Source organism: Protopterus annectens, chromosome 3.part1 (assembly GCF_019279795.1).
Source record: "Protopterus annectens isolate FY-2018-M chromosome 3.part1, PAN1.0, whole genome shotgun sequence".
Taxonomy (NCBI): domain Eukaryota; kingdom Metazoa; phylum Chordata; order Ceratodontiformes; family Protopteridae; genus Protopterus; species Protopterus annectens.
Window position 1 is genome coordinate 1651835965 of NC_056732.1, and position 21485 is coordinate 1651857449.

Consider the following 21485-nt stretch of genomic DNA (forward strand, 5'->3'; position numbering starts at 1 on the left):
AACTATGGAAAGACTCAATTATTACTCCCCTTCACAAAGGCGGTAACACCAGTGATCTATCTAACTACCAGCCCGTCTCCATACTTGTACCTCTATCTAAAATTTCAGAAAGGTGTATTCCTTCTCAGTTGCTAAAACATCTCGCAGACAACCTACTCGCACCCACCCAACATGGTTTTTGGCCAGCACACAGCACAACAGCAGCCTTGCTGTCATTTACCAACACTTCTTATACAAAGCTCCTGATGCAGGCCTACTAACATCAGTGATCCTACTAGATCTGTCAAAAGCTTTTGATACAGTGTCCCACTCAAAACTACTTTTACAACTTGAGACCGTAAACTGCTCCCCACACACGCTATCCTGGTTCCGTAACGATCTGCACAACAGAAAACAATCTGTTAGATGGCAAAGTAAGCAATCCGATTACCTACTCAACACAGGCGTTCCCCAAGGGTATGGCCTTGGGCCCTTGCTTTTTAACATATTTATTAATAATCTCCATACAGCATCCCTGCAAAGTACACTCATTCAATATGTGGATGATTCGACAATAATTACATCTTCTAACAACATCTCAGATTTCCTAAAGTTAACACAAAATGCCTTTGCTTCCATTGAATCTTGGCTTAACGAAGCTCAACTGCTACTTAATCCCAAAAAATCAAAACTCTTACTCTTTACAACCAAACCTCTAAAAATATTCTCTCAAAACAATACGGAAATTGAAATTGTAAAAACAGCCAAACTACATGGCATCACAATTGATGACAAAGTATCCTTTGAGAATCATATACTCATCTCAATCAAAAATACCCATTTTAAGTGTAGCAAACTCTATAGGCATAAACTCTATTTGGACAAGTCTACCAAGTTTAAACTAACTAATAGTCTACTTCTACCCTCCCTCCTCTATGGTTGTCCCATTTTCACTAACCTAAACACATCTCTCCTGAACAGACTGCAGTCGTGCTACTATAAAATTGCCAAGTTTGTCTCCAACATGCCAGCTCGCACACATCATTGCCTGGCCATTAAATCTATAAACTGGTTTGAGTTCCCTCATTACCTACATTACTCCCAACTTACTCTCACCCGCAAACTACTAAATAATCCAAACTACTGCCCATCCCTTCAAACTGTAATATAAACACACACCCCTAGTCTGCATCTTAGGTCCTCTAACAAACAACTGTTAAGCATAACTAAACCCAACAAAAGAGCTGGACAGTGTCTCTATTCCCATGCCATTGCCAAACTTTGGAATGCGCTCCTTCTCTCTTACTCAACTAGACGCTTTAAAAACATTTAAATTTGCACTAAAAGAACACTATCTCAATAACCTTGTCTGTTCTTGAAGTCATATAATTAAATCACCTTAAATGTTTTGGCCACTATACACTACAAATATTTTTACTAACTTAATATAGTTGCAATTTATACTATCTGTCTTCATATCCAATCTCTCTTGCTTTCTTTATTTCTATGGCTAAATAAACAGAATTGATTAAATAGTATTCTTACTTATGAGAATATAGAAACAGAATTACTAAAAATCTAACACACTGGGTTTATTTTTCTTGCATTGTATACCTCTAAATATGTATTTGTCTTATACATTTTCTCCCTGGTCCTCCACTGAAAATGGGTCATTGGCCTAGTGGACTTTCCCTGTTAACAAATGTCAATCAATCAATAAATAATTAAATAAACTAGCCGTCTGTAGTCAGCACAAAAGCTGATATTATTGGAGGACAGAAGGCATGGAAGTTATACAATATTCAGTACAGTCTGGTGTATTGAGCAGTGAACTGAGGTTAGTTTGTGTGTTTTGAGTTCAGCTGCCATTAGAGCTTTGTCATCTTACTTTGAACAAAATATTTGCTTTATGTTTACCGATTATATACGCAGGCATTTCTTTGATGAAGAATTGTTATTGGGGATGCATCCAGGGCATCTGACACTTTTTTTTGACAAGAGACAGTTAGCACTACTGAGTGATTGGCATATTTGCCCTTATACTGTGTTGAATGTGGAATACTTTTCACCTAAAAATACAATGCAGGAGACCCAAGGAGAAATGCACCTTCCCCAGTGTGCATTACACTGGTGCTGGCAAACAGTGGGTAGCCTGGTAAGCTGCTAGAGGAAGGCCCTCCCTTCACTGCCCCAGACCTGAATTGAGTTCTTAAGACACACACACACACACACACACACACACACACACACACACACACACACACACACACACACGCACATCTTCTGATGCAGGTAATCATGAATCTGTTGAAAGTGAATATGTTTGTCAAAGTAACGGAATGTGTGATGCTTTTTTTAATAGTTTTGTAATTCTTACACAGATGATTGATTACTTGATTTATTTTGTTAGGAGCTTCATAGTTCGAACCTTGAAAGGCAGCTTTTGGACCAGGTTAGAATCGTATTCCCTAAAGCTACATTTCCAGTGTGGGTGGACCAGCATACTGTCATTTATATCAAGATAAGTAAGTATCATGTCTGTGTGCAATAGTAATATGAATATACTTTATTACAGCTATTTTCAAAAATATACTAGACATACTTGCAGACATCTTTATTACCTATATTTTCATTATCACCTATGCTGTGTGTAGTATAGTTACAGTGAGTGTGTGTATATAAACATGTGGCACTGCTGATAGTGTTGTCATCTCACAGCAATAGTCTCCCTGGTGCCTTCATTGCCTTCTTTATGGAGTCTGCATGTCCTCAATATTTTCTAGTGGGTTTTCTCTGGGTAATCCAATTTCCTCCCACATTCCAAAGACTTTGCATATGCAGTGGGTGAATTGGACACTCTAAACTGCATGTAGTTGAGTCATTTTGTGTGTGTGTGTGTGTGTGTGTGTGTGTGTGTGTGTGTGTGTGTGTGTGTGTGTGTGTGTGTGTGTGTGTGTGTGTGTGTGTGTGTGAGATATGGAAGAAGTGCAGCAGGGCTAGCCACCCAATGCTAATAATTTTTCAATAAATGCATTCTTTTGTATTTATAACTGTTATCTGACAGTTAAACACAAACAGGTTGTGTCTAATAAAAAGTATTAAAAAAAATATGTATATCATAGGATATACGTCTTGGTCCCTCACCTAGTGTGCACAATTGCCAAAGTCTGCTAATGGTAGCACAACTTGGCTGTAAACAGTGCCGAGTTTCACAGTGCTGCCGTTGGTTCATTTGACCAAGCTCTTTGTTGCTCCTAGCTTGGGTGTTATTGCCTTGTGTACAGTGACTGCTGTTAATAATTTTCTATTGCACAAATTGTGTTTGTTGTTTTAGTAGCTTATTGCTGCTTCCAGATCACTTCTTAGCTGCCACCAACAGCTTTTCATGTCTACATCCCCTTTGTACTTAGACTAGTTATTGACAGTAACTATATGTGGCTGCATCCAAGTTTGTTTTTTGACTCTTTGAAGCATGTGTTTTGTGACACACAAGCCAACCTCTTTTCATTTTGTAGGTGGCATTCAAGCCTAGAAAAGTAAGTGTGTGTGTGTGTGTGTGTGTGTGTGTGTGTGTGTGTGTGTGTGTGTGTGTGTGTGTGTGTGTGTGTGTGTGTGTGTGTGTGTGTGTGTGTGTGTGTGTGTGTGTGCTTGTGTGTGTGCTCGTGTGTGTGTTTGTGCTTGTGTGTGTGTGTGATTTTCTGTTACTGTCACTATATGGAATTTATGTATTACTGTCTTACTACTGTTTACTAGTATCAGATCTTTCTGTGTTTAATTTATGTTAGCTCTTCAGCTCTCATACTACTGTTATACTAAATTTATTCTCTGTGGGTTGGGTCAGCTGTTGCATTAGTGTTAGTGCTTCTTCACTTCACCTAATGCATCTTTTCCATAGCACAGTTTACCCACCTAATATATCTTCTTTCCTGCTGAGTAAAGTGGTTCAGTCTATTATTCTGGGTTGCATTTGTTTTTGTCATTTCTCATAACAAAAGGAGGAAAATCATGGCATAAATTAGAAAGTGCAATACAAAGCTAGGTAAAGAAGTCTCTCATCGATATAAATAACAGGTGGTGCAGTGGTTACCGTTGTCACCTCACAGCAAGATGTCCTCCCTGAGTTTGTTTGGGTTTCCTCATGGTGCTTCGATTTCCTTCCCACATTCCAAAGACATGCCTCTGTAGTATTTCTCCTCGGGCCTCCTCTGAAAATGGGCTTTGTCCCAGTCGGACTTTCCCAGTAAACAAATGCTAAATAAATGTTAAATAAGAAAATAAAATAAACAACTCGGGAAGTTCATCGAATATACCAAAGCCAAACCTGAGGTAAAAATATCAGCCTCCCAGGCCTAGGACAATCACAAGGCATTCCTTAGCTTATGTGTATGACCTCAAAGGCAATTTCCCAAGAATGTATTAGACTAATTCTAAATGTGGCCACCTATATTGAGCCAGAATATAAGGTGAAGGATCAGATGAGTAGGCAAGTGATGTGGAAAATGCATAAATATAGTTGGAAGTATAGAATACCTGTTGATCGGGATCTAACGCAGGAATAGTTAAGGAGAGGTGAATTTAAACCAAAAGACGAAAGGTGAATATTGGCAGTCCAAGATAGTGGACTTTGTACACATTGGTTTATGAAGTCCATTGAGCATTTCGGAGAAACAGACAAATTTAGGTTTTGTAAAACAAAATTGGAAACCGTCATACAGCTTGTTGCTGGTTGTGATGTACTAATGGCAGAAGGACTGTATAGTTAAAGGCAGAATAATGTGGCAAGACTGTTGCATTGGGGATTGTGCAAACATAATATTGAAGTAGCTGAAAAATACTAGAAACATGAGCTACAAAGCATCATAGAAAGTGATGTTTATATCACATGAGATCATCCATTCAGATCCAACAGTTTAGAAAAGTATATGAGAAATCCAGATATAGTAGGCCATGAAAAGAAGGCAAAAGTAGCATTGATCATTGAAATTGCTACACCCAGTGACTACAGTGTCTTGCGTACATAAAATACCAGGATTTGCAGGTGGAAATGAAGACAGTGTGAAAAAAGGATACCCAGATAGTTCCAGTAGTAGTAGGAGCAACGGGTCTTATAACAAAAAGAATTTACAATCATGCTTAGATATATTACTGGTACATGTAACTCTGTACGAATTGCAGAAGGAGTCATTACTGGGCACCTTGTGGGTGCTGCTAAAAACTCCTTGGCTAACATAAAAGATTGAAACAATACTAATTTCATGGACTTTAATCATACTTTGACTTACGAATAAGGTCCATTGTCATCATGGTATTAGAAATGTAAAAGACTTAAAGAAGTAAAAAAGAGAGAGAGAGAGAGAAGCCATTAGATATAGGTTCATAGGTTCATACTAGGCTATCTGCCCGAGGGCATTTATAAGCCTAGCCCATAGTTTTGTGGCTTACGCCACCCCTTAGTTTGGAGAAACTATGCCCATTATTTAGCTGTGCCTCTGTCGAGCAGTGACACTGAGGTAACCCCTGGGGTGTATCTGCGATCTCCCATCCATTGGTCAAGATTCCTCTTGAACAAGGCCAGCGAGGTGCTCTGCCTCACATAAACTGGGATTTTGTTCCACAGCATAGGGAGTCTTTGGGTGATGAATCTATCCCTCCAGCACGTCCTATTAATAACCGTGTCGAGGTTTAAGTCACCCGCCCTTGTGGCTCTGAGGGATCTAGATTTTTTGAGATGAAGCATATTCATCAAATCTGGGTTTGACATGGCCTTGTATGTCAGGCATAGGTCACCTCTGAGCAAGCGGTACGCAACTGAATATAACTGGAGTTCTTTCAGTCGTGCAGCATAAGACAGATTTTTGAAACCCTTTATCCTTTTGGTGAGGAACTTTTGTGGCCTCTCTAGCTGCTGCAAGTGTCGGGTCAGATACATTCCGAATGGGGCATTGTACTCGATCATTGGTCTGATGAGTGATGAGTATAGGGAGACTATGACTTCCCTTGATCTAGATGTGAATCCCTTCATGATAAGGTGGGCAATGTAGAAGGTCTTCCTAACTACTTTAGCAATATGAGTGTCGAATGAAAGGCTACTGTCAACCTGGGTTCCCAGGTCCCTAATAACTTCTTCTGTGTTCAGGGATTGCCACCTATATGGTAGCTAGGGGTAACCTTATTTTTCCCGAAGGGTATGACTATGCATTTCTTGGCATTTAACTTGAGGCCATGGCTCTGGCACCAGTTATCCGTTTCTGTGAGACCCTTCTGAAGGATATCTGTGTCTGATGTGTTCTCAACTACGGCGCCCAGTTTGCAGTCATCTGCGAACTTTGTCAGCCATAACCCTCCTGTGTTTGCTTGTACTTCAGAAAAGTAGATGCTAAACAAGAGTGGGCCCAGGACTGAGCCCTGTGGGACACCACTTGTGACAGGCTTAGAGTCTGACATGGCGCCAGCAACTCTGACCCTGTGGGTTCTGTCACTCAGCCAGTTTGCAACCCATCTTGTAATGTATGGGTTTACATTTAAGTTGATGAGTTTTTCAATGATACCCGAGTGGGGTATTGTATCGAAAGCCTTCGCCAGGTCTAGGTAGGCTGTATGGACTGCCTTTCCCTCGTCAGTGGCCTTGGTGACTGTTTCGAAAAAGTCAACCAAGTTTAAAAGGCATGATCTGCCTTTGACAAAGCCAAACTGGGTTGGATCCAAAGTCTGCAAATTCCCTATGTCTTTATTTATGAGATCCATTATGATCCTTTCCATGGCTTTGCAGATCAGGCTTGTCAAACTAATGGGACGGTAATTTCCAGGGTCGGTGGAGGCACCGCCTTTGTGGAGTGGGACCACAGTCACTGTGCGCCACTCCCTGGGTACGTATCCGGAGGTGAGACTAAGATTAAACAGCTGTCCTAACTGTGGGTTTAATTCCTCGTTGAGTTCATGGAGCACACAGCCGGGGACACCATCAGGTCCCATGGATGCTGTGTTCTTTGCCTTGGAGAGAGCAGTTCTCACCTGAGCGTTGGAGATGTTTGGGGGCTACAATCATTTGGTATAGATATCTCTCCTTTGGGGGGGAGGGTGGGGAGAAGTTTGCACTGAACCTGTCAGCCAGTATGTTGGCAATGTCTGTAGGATCAGTAATCTTCACATCATTTTGAACTAATTCTGAGCATATCTGGGAGTTTCCTCCTAGGTTTCTGACATAGCTAAAGAATGCTTTATGGTTGTCTTTAGAGTCCTTAGCTATTTTTTTCTCAAAATTAGCTTTGGATGATTTTATGAGAGCTCTTAGCTTTTTACTTATAGTGATCAGCGGTGTCTTACCTTTTAAGGATTTTGCTCTATCTTGTAGTAGCTTTCTCCTTTTATTGTAGAGTTTGTTTATGTCTGGGGTCCACCAGACTGGACGCTTGCCTTTGGTACAAAGAGTCTTTGTTTTGCTTGGGATTGCCTGATCCATGCAGCCCTGCAGGTGCTGGTAGAAGGCATTTTTAAGTGATTCAGCGGTTTGAGTAATGTTAACCGCCGGCTCAGGGGCCTTAAAGGAGACCACACTAGTCTTTAGAAATACTTAAAATAATTTTATAATTATAAATAATTATAAAATAATAATATAAAAATTATAATATAATAATATAATATTATTAATATAATAATATCAATATATTATTATTATTAATATAATATAATAATATAATTATAAAATAATTATTAAATAATTTTTTTTAGAAATAATTTAGTTTTAGATATAGCATAATAATATCACAAGATGCCTCCTTAATTGCATGAAACACAACCTGTCAGGACCCCTAGAATCATTTCATTATACACTTGACCAGGCATATGCAAAACTGGAATGTCCACAGAGATTTCTGTCAAAAAAGAATTCAGGAAGTAAATAACATGTCCTGTGCAAACCACCTGAAAGCCGTATCCCTGTACTCTGTGTCCTACAGGGGACTGAGAGGCAATCTGTGCTTGCATTACAAAACATCCTGTGATCCCGGTCTGATGGACCTGTGTACAGCCACAAAACGCACACCAGAATTACCACAGGTCTGGGGACTTGAACCTTGTCTGCAACATAAATAGCACATGTTGGTGGGACAGGTATGTGTCTCAGTGACTACCCCTTCTCTGGAGCAGGCTTCTTATCCATGTGAAGCAAATTTTTCTCTAACCCAACTCAAGCATAACTTGGACCAGCAGATAAGGGAATGGGAAATTTATCCTTGGTCTGGCACGTATGCCTCTGGTAGTCAGAGGTAGCCTGTAAATGATTGGCCACCCATGCCCAAGCCTAGATATACCCTTTAAAATAACCCAAGAGTGTCAGAACTTGTCAGATACATTTGAGAAACATAGCTAGGCTTAAAAAGGCACTCTGGGGTCATTACCCTAGTAATCGCCTATGAACCTATTCCTGCCTTCACTAATTCAGCTAACCTGGAACCCCATTCATACCTTTATCTCTTATTTTGCCAGCCTCATTGCACTTGGTATACTGAGACACTGTAGGAATTGTCTAATGTTCATTGATAAGTATCTGCTACTGACTCAGCATAGTGTAATTTGTGAGAGGTATAATTGTACAACCTGGAGACCACACTTTCACTTACACTAATAGTCTGTATACCAATGCATAAACTGATCTATACCTCTGCAGTATTCTACCAAACCATCATATGCTGTGATTGATTATAAAAAAAAAAAAAATCAAAATCACTTCTCAGCCATCCAAAAATATCAAGACTTGTGAGTCTCTGAAGCAATCCAGTGATAACGGGTCGTCTATATCAGAACATTGAAGTTTTAAAACTTCAAATGTTCTAATATTGATCCGTTTTGAGCAAACACTAAAAATAGCGAAGCTGCAGAACACTGAATTCTTGGTTGGCCGGTTCTGTGGCTTTGCTATTTTCAGCGCTGTGGTGGAAATGTACGGGTCGAGTTCAGGTAAGTGTGCGATTGTGTGTGGTTGTTAGGATTTGGGCGTGGATTAGGTGAGTTAGGGTTAGGGGCGGGTTAGGTGAATTAGGGTTAGGGGCGGGTTAAGTGAGTTAGGGTTAGGGCGCGGGTTAGGTGAGTGTGCGATAGTGATGGACCTTAGGGTTAGGGTTTGGGTTAAGGTAAGTGGATAGATAATAGTGTATATACAGTTTAGTGTAGGGGTAGATGTAGGATTATAAGTGTATATGTGTGTGGATTGATGTTTTTTAGGTGTGCTTGTGTTGTGTGTATGTGTTTCGGAATAGCAAATTTTTTCCCAAGGAAAAAAATCGCTGTTCTGAATGTTCAATATTATGTAGTTTAGGTATTTTAGGTTCAATGAAATAGCGTTCGCTATTTTCATCTTTCGATAGCGTGATATAAATGCGTGATAACACCTCCATCTTAATAATGCAACTCCGTGAACTCACCAGGCAGCTGACTGCAAACCTTCCATAGTCACCAAGTCTAGACTTGGTAAATTCTACATCCACTAGGCAGGATAAAGATAAGGGGATGTATGCCTCTCTGGACATAGAATCCAGCTAATTGGCTTTTAACAGCTGGCTAAGTAGTTGGTGTCATTCAGGGTGAATTTGGCATTTGTTACCTTGGGACAAAGTGATCAACAGGCCAGCTTGCCTTATCAGGGGTGGCATATATCTTTCATTCTACAGATTCTGCTTACTGGCTGAATAATTGACTCCCTCCATTATGGCTTTTTTAGACCAAGACCTCCCCCTGGATATTCTGGCATAAAAAAATGGCATGCAGTAAATTTTAGTCTTGACCTAAAACATATTTGCCCAGCTTAGTGACAGAAGTCTTAACAAAATATTGCAGAATGTAGAGGCTCTCTTGCAACTTGAATACTTGTATATCTTTGCTGTAACAGAGACTTGGTTTTAATGTAAAGACAGTACTCCTTTTCCATGTTTCAGTGCCTATCATGTAGTCAGACATACTGGAAACGTGTGGGGGGGTATCAAGCATTTGTCAGAGATCCAGTTATTTCAAGATGAATTATTTCATTTTTGGGTTGCAAAGAGTTTAACTTCAAGTTACTGTAAATGCAGAATCTATAAATTCGTAGCCTACTGAAGGTCACCTTTCATTCCCTGGAGGATCACAGAAGATCTGTGTTTGTTCTGAACAACTCAAAACTATTCATCAGTTTCACTGTAGCACCAATACATATGCCCAAAGAATCCTGCACTTAGACTTCAAAAATGGATGCACATTGAATAACGGTGTAATTTGGATTCACTTTATAACCTCGAATTACTGAAATGTCAAATTTCAGTATCTCGAGGCTATAAAGCCGAATGTTAGCTCATAATCGCGAATTCGAATATATGTCAAATTCGCGGTTATGACCTTACGCTGCTTAATGTCAGGGATTGTGTTTTGATGGTGCACGGTGCCATGTGTGGATGTAGGTATTATGTCAGGTAAGTGTTTTCTAAGGGTTTTGAGTGGGAGTTAGAGTGTGTGTGAGTGTGCTGATGTGTTTGATGTGTGTGTGAGGGGTCGGAGAATGTGCGTGTGTGAGTCGGCTTCTGTTTTGTGTTTGTGCAATCTCGGAGTTAGTATATATAAGAAGGGGGGTGTGCGGGGCACACTGTGTATGAGTTGTGTATGTATGTAGTTTTGTTTGTTTTTGTTGTGATGTGGGTGTTCTGGTGTATGTGTAGTATTGTGTGTGCGTTTTTTTCGGTGTTTTGACTTTCGCGTTTTTTTTGTGTCGGTGTTTTGTGGATTCGGTTTTATAGTCTCGAGATACTGAAATTCTACATTTCAGTAATTCGAGGTTATAAAGTGAACCCCTTAATTTCAGCTCTCCCAATGTGAAAACAATAACTGAGAAGAGAGAGTCAGTAAACCTGTATTTTTGGTTAAATTTCAGTAACTGGCTAGTAAGTGCACTGCTTGGATGCCAGCAAAAAAAGAAATTCAGAGCACCTGAACGAAAACCAGTCACAAAAGGTGAGGTAAAAACACTGGTTGGGAAGGGAAGAATTTTGCAGTTGTTCAAAAGCATTTTGGTGCATGACTTGACTTTCAGTACCCTAGTGGAAAAAAATAGTGAAATGTACTCAGAACTAATTAAAATAAATGACACACTGAAGGAGTATATCAAAAATAACAAACGTTTGTAAAAAATGGAAGAAACATTAAACAGATATTCAAATGAGGTGATGAAACTGCACAAAATAGAGGTAAAATGAAGAAAAGGCTGGTTGAATATGAGGCTGTTCAAGAAGAGATGTTTCAAAAAATAATATAATTGCTGGACAGAGCACTTTTGGAAAACCTGAGATTTTCTGCTGTAACAAAGAAGCTTGAAGGAAAATAATGTATTAATTTTATGAAAGCACAAATAAGCAACTGTCTGGTATTCTGCAACAGGAGTTGTTAATTGAAAAGGCACATTGTGAGTATGTTCCAAATCTGGCCATGAGAAAGCAGCCTAGACCTTTATTAGTAAAGACACAATCCTACATGTAGAAGGAATTGATTGTGACAAAACTGTGGCAGAAAAACAAAGTACTGGAGGTGGGCGACAGTAGAGTATTTATGGAAAATGATTAGTCACTGTACACCAGTCAGAAGAGGAGTAAATGTATTCCACTAATCGGGGAATGTTGAGAAGCAGGTGTGAGATTCAAACCGCTGTACCCAGCTATTTTCAGAATATTATTTCCTGGAGAGACAAAATCATTTTTTGATGCAGAGCATGCTAAGGAGGAAATACAAAAGTTTGTCCAGCAAAAAATGAGCTTTGAAACAGGATATTCTGCTTGTTTTTCTGGTAATAAATCCCACAGTGCCAGTGAAACCTTTTCCAGTGCTTCAACGGAAAATGCTTGGGGGGGGGGGGAGCACAGGAGTTTAAGAACTCTGAGTAAGTTGGAAATGAAGCAGAGACTGGATTTGGAAGATGGAGATCAACAGGAATAAAACTAGCAGCTTGGAAATCGACAAATAAATGTGGGGTTACAAAGCATTAATTATATATGTCAAACGTGACAGAACAAGGAAACCTGGAAATATTGAACTCTTTTGACTTTGTTAAACTTGGAGGGGGACTCTAGGGACTCTAAAGCATATGTCTTACTTCATGTCATTAATGTTTGGAAGAACATGTAGGAGAAGGGAAGAGGAAGGAAGGAGTTTAACTGCAAGTAAAACACATTTTTTTCTTAATGTTAATATTTTATAATGCCTGATATAATCTGCATGGTATGAAGTAAAGCTATTTCAGTTATTTTTGAGTATAATGGAGGTGCTGAAGTAAACAGGTGCCTCTGTTATTTTTGAGTATAATGGAGGTGCTGAAGTAAACAGGTGCCTCTGTTTTTTTCCCTTCTTTCTTTTTCTCCTTGTTTGGTTTTAAGACATTTAGGCAAGGCAATGAAGAAAAAAAAAGAATAGTCTGGTCAAAAGAGCATGATCCAAGAAAATTTGATGTGCTTTTTTCACTTTTGCATTGCGGAATGACTGGATTAAGGCCTTTGACTTGGTCCAGTAACTAGTTTTAAGAGAAAGCAAATAAATAACATTGAATATAATAAAATAAATTTCCCCTAGTAAGTAAATTAGTGCTTATAGAAGTGACTGTGTACCTGCTTCTCATGTATCCATGGAGACAGTGTGATAAAGAGCAATATAAATAGAATGAGGAGACCCTGGAGAGGTTGAGATGTGCTCTAGAGAGGAGAAGAATGAAGGTCAGCAGGACTAAGAAGAATATATGTGTGTGAATGAGAGGGAGGATAGAGGAATGGTGAGGATGTAGGGAGTCGAGTTGGTGAAGGTGGATGAGTTTAAGTACTTGGGATCAACAGTTCAGACTAATGGTGAGTGTGGAAGAGAGGTGAAGAGGAGAATACAGGCAGGGTGGAGTGGGTGGAGAAGAGTTTTGGGAGTGATTTGTGACAGACTGGTACCAGTAAGAGTGAAAGGGAAGGTCTACAAGAGGGTTAGTGAGACCAGCTATGTTATATAGGTTGGAGATGGTGGCATTGACAAAAAGGCAAGTGTCAGAACTGGACATGGCAGAGATAAAGATGTTAAGATTTGCACTGGGTATGACATGGATGGACAGAATTAGGAATCAGTATATTCGAGGGTCAGTTCAGGTTGGACGGTTTGGATACTAAGCCAGAGAGGCAAAATTGCGTTGGTTTGGACATGTGCTGAGGAGGGATGATGGGTATATTGGGAAAAGGATGCTAAGGATGGAGCTGCCAGGTAAGAGGAAAAGAGGAAGGCCTAAGATCAGGTTTATGGATGTGGTGGGACAGGACATGCAGGTGGTTGGTGTGACAGAGCAAGATGCAGAGGACAGGAAGAAATGGAAATAGATGATCCACTGTGGCGACCCCTAACAGGAACAGCAGAAAGAGACATAGACTTTCTTCCAGTGGGTAAGAGATAATGTTTCTGAAAGCATTAAAGTATGAATGATGTCGGGTATGTCTGGTGGGGTAGGGGGGTTATTGCCAAATCTGTTAGCTAGTAGGTTGACATTTTCCTCAGGTTCAGCGTCAGTGGTACCTGTGATGCCCAGTCACTATCCCAGTAATCAAAAAGCTTCAATCCTCACCACTAGCACCATTGAGGGACGTATATAGGGAGGATGACAAGTCACACACACAGTATTTCCAGATGCAGCTCTCTGCATCAACTGCAAGTTCCCTTAAGAGCACACAGAGACCACAGTCAGTCTGGGGCTGGTTTCTCCCTTTTTCTCCAGATCCCCAACAAGATTCTCTACAGTGGCACAGCTGTAGAGTTGAGATCCCAGCTGAGTGGCCAAGCCAAGACCTCCAGCACCTTCTCAGTCCAACCATTGCTTCATGTCCCTGCCCAAGTAGCTGACACACACACACACACACACACACACACACACACACACACACACACACACACACACACACACACACACACATTTTGAGATTTAATTTATACAGACACACACTTGGGAAAGGCTGGTACATGTTTACTAGCTATGCCCCCTTCTACCCAGACTATAAGGTAGTTATTGCTGCCACCAGCCACGTCCTTATCAGCTACTTTGAGGTCCTTAACAAAGGGTGTCCAATCTTACTGTATAATGCTGCCATCAATACAGATGGTAGTTTGACCAAGAGTAATGCTAGTTTGGCCAAGAGCAGTGCTATTAGAAGTGGCCCACAGTGTCACCAAATAAATATGCAAGTACTCTCAGAACTTAAATATGTCTGTCAAATAGCCACAATGAAAGGTTTAAATATATTTAATAATAAATAAATGCAAGTACTCTCAGAACTTAAATATGTCTTTCAAAACAGCCACAATGAAAGGTTTAACTATATTAAATAATAAATAATAAAAGAACAAGAAAATACTCTGTATATAATCACAATTACATCAGAGTTCAAAATCACAGGAAATACTTGAAGCAACATTGCAGGACAGTCTCAAATAAATACAGAAAACCTCTAAGCTATACTTCACTATATTCCTGACTGAATCTAAGACAATTACTAACCCTAGTTAACTTACAGAGCAAATAGGCAGATGTGGTACGTGGATGTTCTTGTCAGGTCAAAGACAAAATACAAAATGCTCAGTCGCTTTTTCAGGTAGTTCTTAAATTAAAATCCCAAATATTACTGCTAGGGTAGCTTGCAGAATGACATCACTTCTTGTCATCTGACTCTACCCAGTTGAACCCCCCCCACACACACACACACACACACACACACACACACACTAATGCAGCTGGTAGCATTTAGCATATTTCTGCGAAAACACATAAACGATGGCCCTTCTTAGATCTAAGGCAGATCCTGGAAGTCATAAAATAATAAACACTTCCAAGGCAATGCAAAAAAAACTTCTAGTTTTAGACATTGTGTCTGTTACTGCACTAAAACTGTGAGATAGCCTCTTTTGTTTATGGCCAAGCCATAAAGTAACTTAATTTCAACTATTCTTCTGAAGTTTTGCAAGTTACTGTGTTCCAGTCTTTCATGTTAAAATATATACATCTAACCAGTTACAGTAATGCAAATACATTTCTGCTCAGTACTTTATAAAATATCTCTTCACCCCACTTCTGTACAATGTGACATACAGTTCTAATACATATGTAACACAAGCATCTTACATGAAGCATGTTGACATTCACAAGTCAGACACAACCACTTACAAAATTCCAGATAGCTGGGCTGGCAGTATCTCCTTCTGTCACACTTCTGTATAAATCATTAATATTTACAAATGACATATAATTCTTTACAAAATTCCAAATAGCTGGGCTGGTAGTATCTCCTTTCGTGACAGTACCATCCACTATAAGTTTGGCAAACAAGTCATTTCTTTTAGGCTTCAGACATAGCTAAAGAATGCCTAATGATTGTTTTTTGCTAGGGATGCTAATTTAGACTCTTAGCTAACCTTAGGACTTGGCAAGATATGTGATTTGCTTGTTCAAGCTATGTTGGGTATTTTTCCTCTGTTAAGTAGGTTTCCTCCTGTTCTTAGATATCACTTTCTTTCTTTTGTTGTATAGCTTATTTATTCTTATATTCCACCTTGCCTTTTTTTTTCTGGGAAGACCTGCCTTTGTTCATGTTGGGTACAGCCAAGTCAGTGCACTTGTTTAAGTCTCTGTATAGGGCATTTGTGTATTACTTTGGGTAGGAGTCATTGTTGGCAGGAGTCCCAGGATTCGGCACCTCCAGAGCAAAGAAGATGTATCGAGAAATGGGAAGAGAATGAAGCAGGTCTTGTGATTAATATTTAATCTGCTGAGCTGACTAGAACACAGATCTCTGTTTTAAACAAAGGGCTAACATTTGTTCCAGCCCGAAGAGCTGTCTTGACTGATGTTTTATGTGATCTTAAGATGTTTGGTAGAACTCTTACCCTCAAAACTATATTTAAAAACAATACAGGGGATGAAAATATTTTTAAAAAACCAAGCACATTTGTACCTCCTACTAATCCTACTGTAGAGTTGTTTATAGACATATTTGAAAAGCAGTTAAGACAGAAATTTACTGGTAAACAGAATGATTGTTTTTCCAATATGACATATCTTGAAAGGCAGGCCCTGTTTGAGTTAAAAAAAAATATGAAGAGCATTGAGTTAAGACCAGCCGACAAAGGGGGAGCCATAGTTGTGTTGGATAAGGATATGTATCTATCTGCTAGGATGGAATTATTGGGAGAGACTGACACATATATTTCCTTGTCAGCAGTGATACTGAAAGGTTGTTGTTGTTTGTCTTTTGGCTTTTCCCGGTAAGAGGTCACCACAGCGGAACTCCGGTCCGCTAATGATTGGCAGTAGATTTTTACGAAATGCTGAGGTGCCAGCTTGACGCTCAACCTTCAACGAAGGCATGCCCATTTACGCACGCATGCTTTTCAAACACTACCCAACCACGGGAAGGACATGCAGACTCCACACAGAAGGCACTCCCAAGCCCAGCCGAGAATCGAACGGGAGAACCTCTTGCTGTGAGGTAACAACGCTACCGCCATACCACCACGGCATCCCAGCAGTAGTACTGAAAGGAATCATTGAAAAGTGGAATGTTTGATCTTTGACCTTTTATTAACTGGTTTAATCTCAGAACCATTGTTCGACTATTTTAAAGTAGAAAATCCCACTATTCCCATATTATGTGGCCTCCCTAAGATACATAAAAGTCTATCAAAACCACCAATTAGACCTATAGTATCCAGTAGAGGCTGGATTACTAAACCTTTGTCGATTTTTTTATTTTGTAGAAAAGAATTTACATTTGGTTTTAGACAAATGCAAGACTGTATTAAGAGATACAAAAGATTTTTTTTTTTGTCTCCGCTTAGTAATTATGTGGATGTTATTGCAGGACCGTGCTTCTTTGTTACATTAGATATCGCTTCTCTTTTTACCATCATACCGAATGATTGGGGGATAGAGAATGTTAGACATGTACTACTCACACATAATACATCCACTGACAAAGTTCACCTTCTCTATACCCTCCTAGAAATTATCTTGGAGAACAATGCTTTTGTTTTCGATTACGTTTTCTATTTGCAAAAAGTTGGCGTGGCTATGGGCACAGCTTGTGCAAATAGCTATGCCAACCGAACGTTGATTAATTGGGAAAATCAGTACATTCTATCCATTGACAGGTTTGGCACATTGATTAGATGGTATACGCACTTTGTGGACGAAATTTTTTGATGTGGCAGGGCCCTGAAGAATCCTTGCTGGAGTTCTTTCAGTATATAAATGGAGTGAACACTTTTTTGAAATTTACCTATAAATATTCCTCTACTCTAGAATTCTTAGATGTACAGATCAGTAGGGATGCCCTATATTCTATGTCCACGAGCGTTTATAGGAAAAGTGTTAGAAGAAATAACATTCTGCACAATAATAGCATGCATCCTAATCGCACCAAACTAAATGTGCTTCGGGGGCAAATTTTCCGTATCATGCGTCTACATAATGAGGATGCACAGTTAGAAAAGGCACTCATTCTACTCGAGGAAGAATTTATAAATGGAGGATACAAGAGAGAAGTCATTGAAACACAAATACTTGAAGCCTGGAATGAGAGGGAAGGCAGATGTAAACCATATTTTAGTATTAATCATAGCCCTACCTCTGCACAGACTCCTGAACAAATTGTTGATCAGAGTTGAACCCCTGTGAATGTTGGCAATAAGCTTAGGATGCCTTTGACCTATGCTAGCAACATCAGCATGGTATGTGATACTGTCAGTGCCAACTGGGATATTCTTCAAAATATACCTAAACTACAAGGATTGATTGGAAATAAGCCTGATTTTACTTTTAGGAACAACAAATCTCTCAAAAATCAACTTTGTTATAGACCATTGAATCCTCCTAGCTATGCCCAATCTGACAGAAAAGGTGCCTACACCTGTAGAAGGTGTATGGCTTGTATATGCATACATACTGGGGGTCATTTCCTTCACCCCCAACTTGGTTTCAGTATTGACACTAGTTTCTATGCGGATTGTCAGACCAAGAATCTGGTATACTTCTGTTTCTGCATCACTTGTTTTTCCTACTATGTAGGTAAGACAAACAGGGCTTTCAAGGGCAGGATCCTTGAACATTTGAGAGACATTAGAAATGTGAAAGTATCCAGTGCTTTAGCTATGCATGTTAATGAGACAGGCCCCAGACATAAGTCCAAGTTCTTTGCTTTAGAGTTAGTGCATGCTAATATTCGAGGTGGTGATCTATCAAACAAGACTGAATCCATAGAACAGAAATAGATTATTCAACTACAAGCTGACAAACCCCCGGGTTTGAACAGCAGGGTATCAATAAAACCTTTCCTTAAAGCAAGAGCTCTGAAACATCGTTAGCCCTTGCTGTTAATATGATAACATCAATTTTTTATCATGATGTTCTTTGACTATATTTATATCTCTCAATTATACATTTGGTAGCATATGCATGTCACACAGTTTACACACCATCCCATCCTCATTTTTGTTAACTATACATCTAGTATCAGGCAGTTTTTATTAGTACCATATAATAGCCATACTAGTCTAACTACTTCTGTCTTTAGACTTTCAAACAGATTGACTGCTTTGTTTTTCATTATTGTCCATGCTGTTATAACAAGGAATCAGCAGGATTTTTTAGACATTTTATTATTAGTTGCTGTTTTCATAAATGCTGCTATTTATTTGTATAATAATCTGTTTTTATGCATGTATATGTGTTGTGTTTTTAAGGCTGCAATAGTTTGATGGTGTTTAACATTGTGGATGTGAGCTGCTTTCAATTGCCAGCACAAAGCAAGTCTATTTTGCACTACAGTATGTAATTTAAATATACTGACATTTCCCTTCCTTCTAGACTTGTACTTGATTGGCTGCTGTAACATTTAAATAGTCATCTGTTACGTTGTGTTTAACATGGTCTGATGAAGCGGAGTTTGTTATCCATGAAAGCACTTACCTGTTTGTACTTTTTAGAATAAAAGAATTGACAAAACAAAGCAAAGATCGCATTTGCCATGTTTGGAACCTCTGTGGTTGTTTTTGCTGCTATGTTGGCAGGGGCTTTGAAACTTTTTATACCATGGCTTAGTAGGCAATAGTTTGTTTTGGATACATTTTTCAGTTTTTTACTCCTGTGGAGTGTCAGGTTTGATCTTTACTTTAAACAAGACTGATTTATGGTCTAACCTTACCAGGGAGGGCAACACATAGGGTGTAGTGCAGTGACCCCTCATGTTGGTGAGCACTAGGTCCAGGACATTTGAGCCCCTTGTGGGGGTGTGGACCAACTGTTCCAGGGCATTTGAATTACTAAGTCCAGGAACCTCGTGCGATCATTTTTGTGCTCATGGAAGTCATCCAATTGATGAAAGTATAGTTGAAATCTCCCATGATCATGGTTTTTGGCTGTATACTAAGCGACTCTAGCAAGTCCAAGTAGGAGGTGTGCTACTCCTGGTTCATGGTAGGGGGACCTGTAGCTAGCGATGATGTGGAGGAGTATTTTACCTTTAGTTAATTGGACCTGGAGTAGCTCAAGAGAATCGTACTGTTTCACTAGTCTCGAGGTGTATTTGGATTTAATGAAGTTGGATACATCTCCACCTCTGGTTCTTTCACGCTCATTTTGGGGTCCTAACATGTGAAAGGCATTGAAGCCTTGTACAGCAGGGGTGGTCTCAACGGCCTTGAGCCAAGTCTCAGTGACTGCATAAATGTCAGCATGTTCCAAGCTAAGGAGTGCTTCCATGGAATGTAGTTTACTGTTTAAGCTCCTAGCATTAAGCAGCAATGAGCTTCAGTTTATCTTTAGTGGATTTCTTTATATGGAAAATTTTGTTGTTTGGAAATTGCGTAAAAAAGGCACTATGGGGGAAGCAAGCATCTTTGCAAGTATGTACAAGCCTTGAGGAGACAGGTGAGAAGCCTTCTCTGGTAAAGCAGTGTGGACTGTCGACCACGTCTTCCCAGGCAGACAGGTACTTGATCCCACTGGAGTGACACCTGAAGCTAAGCCACTTAATGAAATCAGTCATTTTTTGTTTATATTGTGACATCATCCTTGGTGAAGGTAGAATGCTGCTTAGGGCTATGGACATACCTCCCTGGGACACACAATCTGAGAGTTCTGTCATGTCTATCTTCATATAGTCCAAAAGGGTATGTCTTAAGTCATTCACACCAAGATGTACTATGACAGAGTCATAGCAGTACTTGTTGCTGAGTGATTTGAGTGCGTGTGTGATTTGATGGATCCTGGCACCCGAGAGACAACTGACTGTGACCTTCTCCTTATTCAGCATGGTGAGGGGGACATCTGTTTGTCTCATTGTTGAGTTGCCTATGACCAGAACATTAGGTTTTGAGATATTTTACCTTAGGGACTTAATTGTTGAGACACTGATGTGTGTTATGTGTAGTGGAGGATTCTGTTCGTGTACAAGTATGTGTATGTTGTTTGTGCTTGGGTGGTCTCTGGTCTTTTAGTAGGCTCTCAGTGAGTACCTCTGCGTATGTGGTTTTGTGTGTCTTGACCTTATCTTGTGTGAGAGGAGAGTTGTGTATGCTAACAACCTGTTGTATGTCTTGTATATTGTTATGTGAGAGGACTGATTCTAATTTCATGGTATTATTTATTTTACATTTTGTTACCAGGAGTGTCTGACTGAGCCGAAAAGGCCCTTTTTCAGCAGAGGCCGTGGGAGAAAAGCTCCACACAGAAAAATTACTTACAGATACATTTATATATTTAGACATGATCAGTATACACACAAATTACAATAGACATGTTTTTACAGTTGTATGCAGCACATCAACAGTTACAGTGGAGAGAAGAAACAAGAAAACATTAATTTAAAAATAAAGGTAATTAATAGATTTGTGGTGTACAGCTGAAATTTGGAACATAGGTAGAATACATACATAGTACACAGGTACAGTACATATATTGTACATTCGCCAGTGTTTGTGAGTAAGAGTAAGAAGTGTTATCAAGTACTCTAGGCTTAGTATGTGTACTTTATCTGCTTTCACTAGCCTGGGGAGCAGTCATTGCACTGCCAACTTTGCTTGAGATGTTGCCTAATGAGGTTTTTAAAGGAGGCTATAGACAACGTGTTTTGTATGCTAGTGGGGACAGAGTTCCATTTTTTTAGCCACTGAACTACTATGTAGTGCGTCTCCAAAGCTATTACAGCTGTTGGTGACTTCTAGTAGTAGCTTGCTTGATGATCTAAGAGGCCTTTTGGCTGAGTGATGTACTAGGTTTTTGAGGGCAGGACACTTATTGGGAGGTAATAAAGTGACAGAGTCAGAGCTGATTGTAGGTTAGGAGGTTGGGCAGTTCAAGCCAGTAGAGCTGTCTCAAAGCAGTACAGTGATGAGTTCTATATGAGCAATTTGCAGCAAAGCGGGCAATTCTGTTATAGCAGGCTTCCATTTTGCGTAGTTCAGTTTTGTTGAGATTAGTCAGAATGGGG

At 39.7% G+C, this 21485-nt stretch overlaps 1 protein-coding gene across 1 annotated transcript in view; it reads left to right on the forward strand.

Annotated features, from left to right (window-relative positions):
* Positions 1-21485, forward strand: part of PEX1 (peroxisomal biogenesis factor 1) — a 1694243-nt gene that overhangs the window by 195365 nt on the left and 1477393 nt on the right. The window contains exon 4 of the mRNA XM_044067676.1: positions 2390-2504. Coding sequence (XP_043923611.1) covers positions 2390-2504 — 115 coding nt within the window. The remainder of the gene's footprint in view (positions 1-2389; positions 2505-21485) is intronic.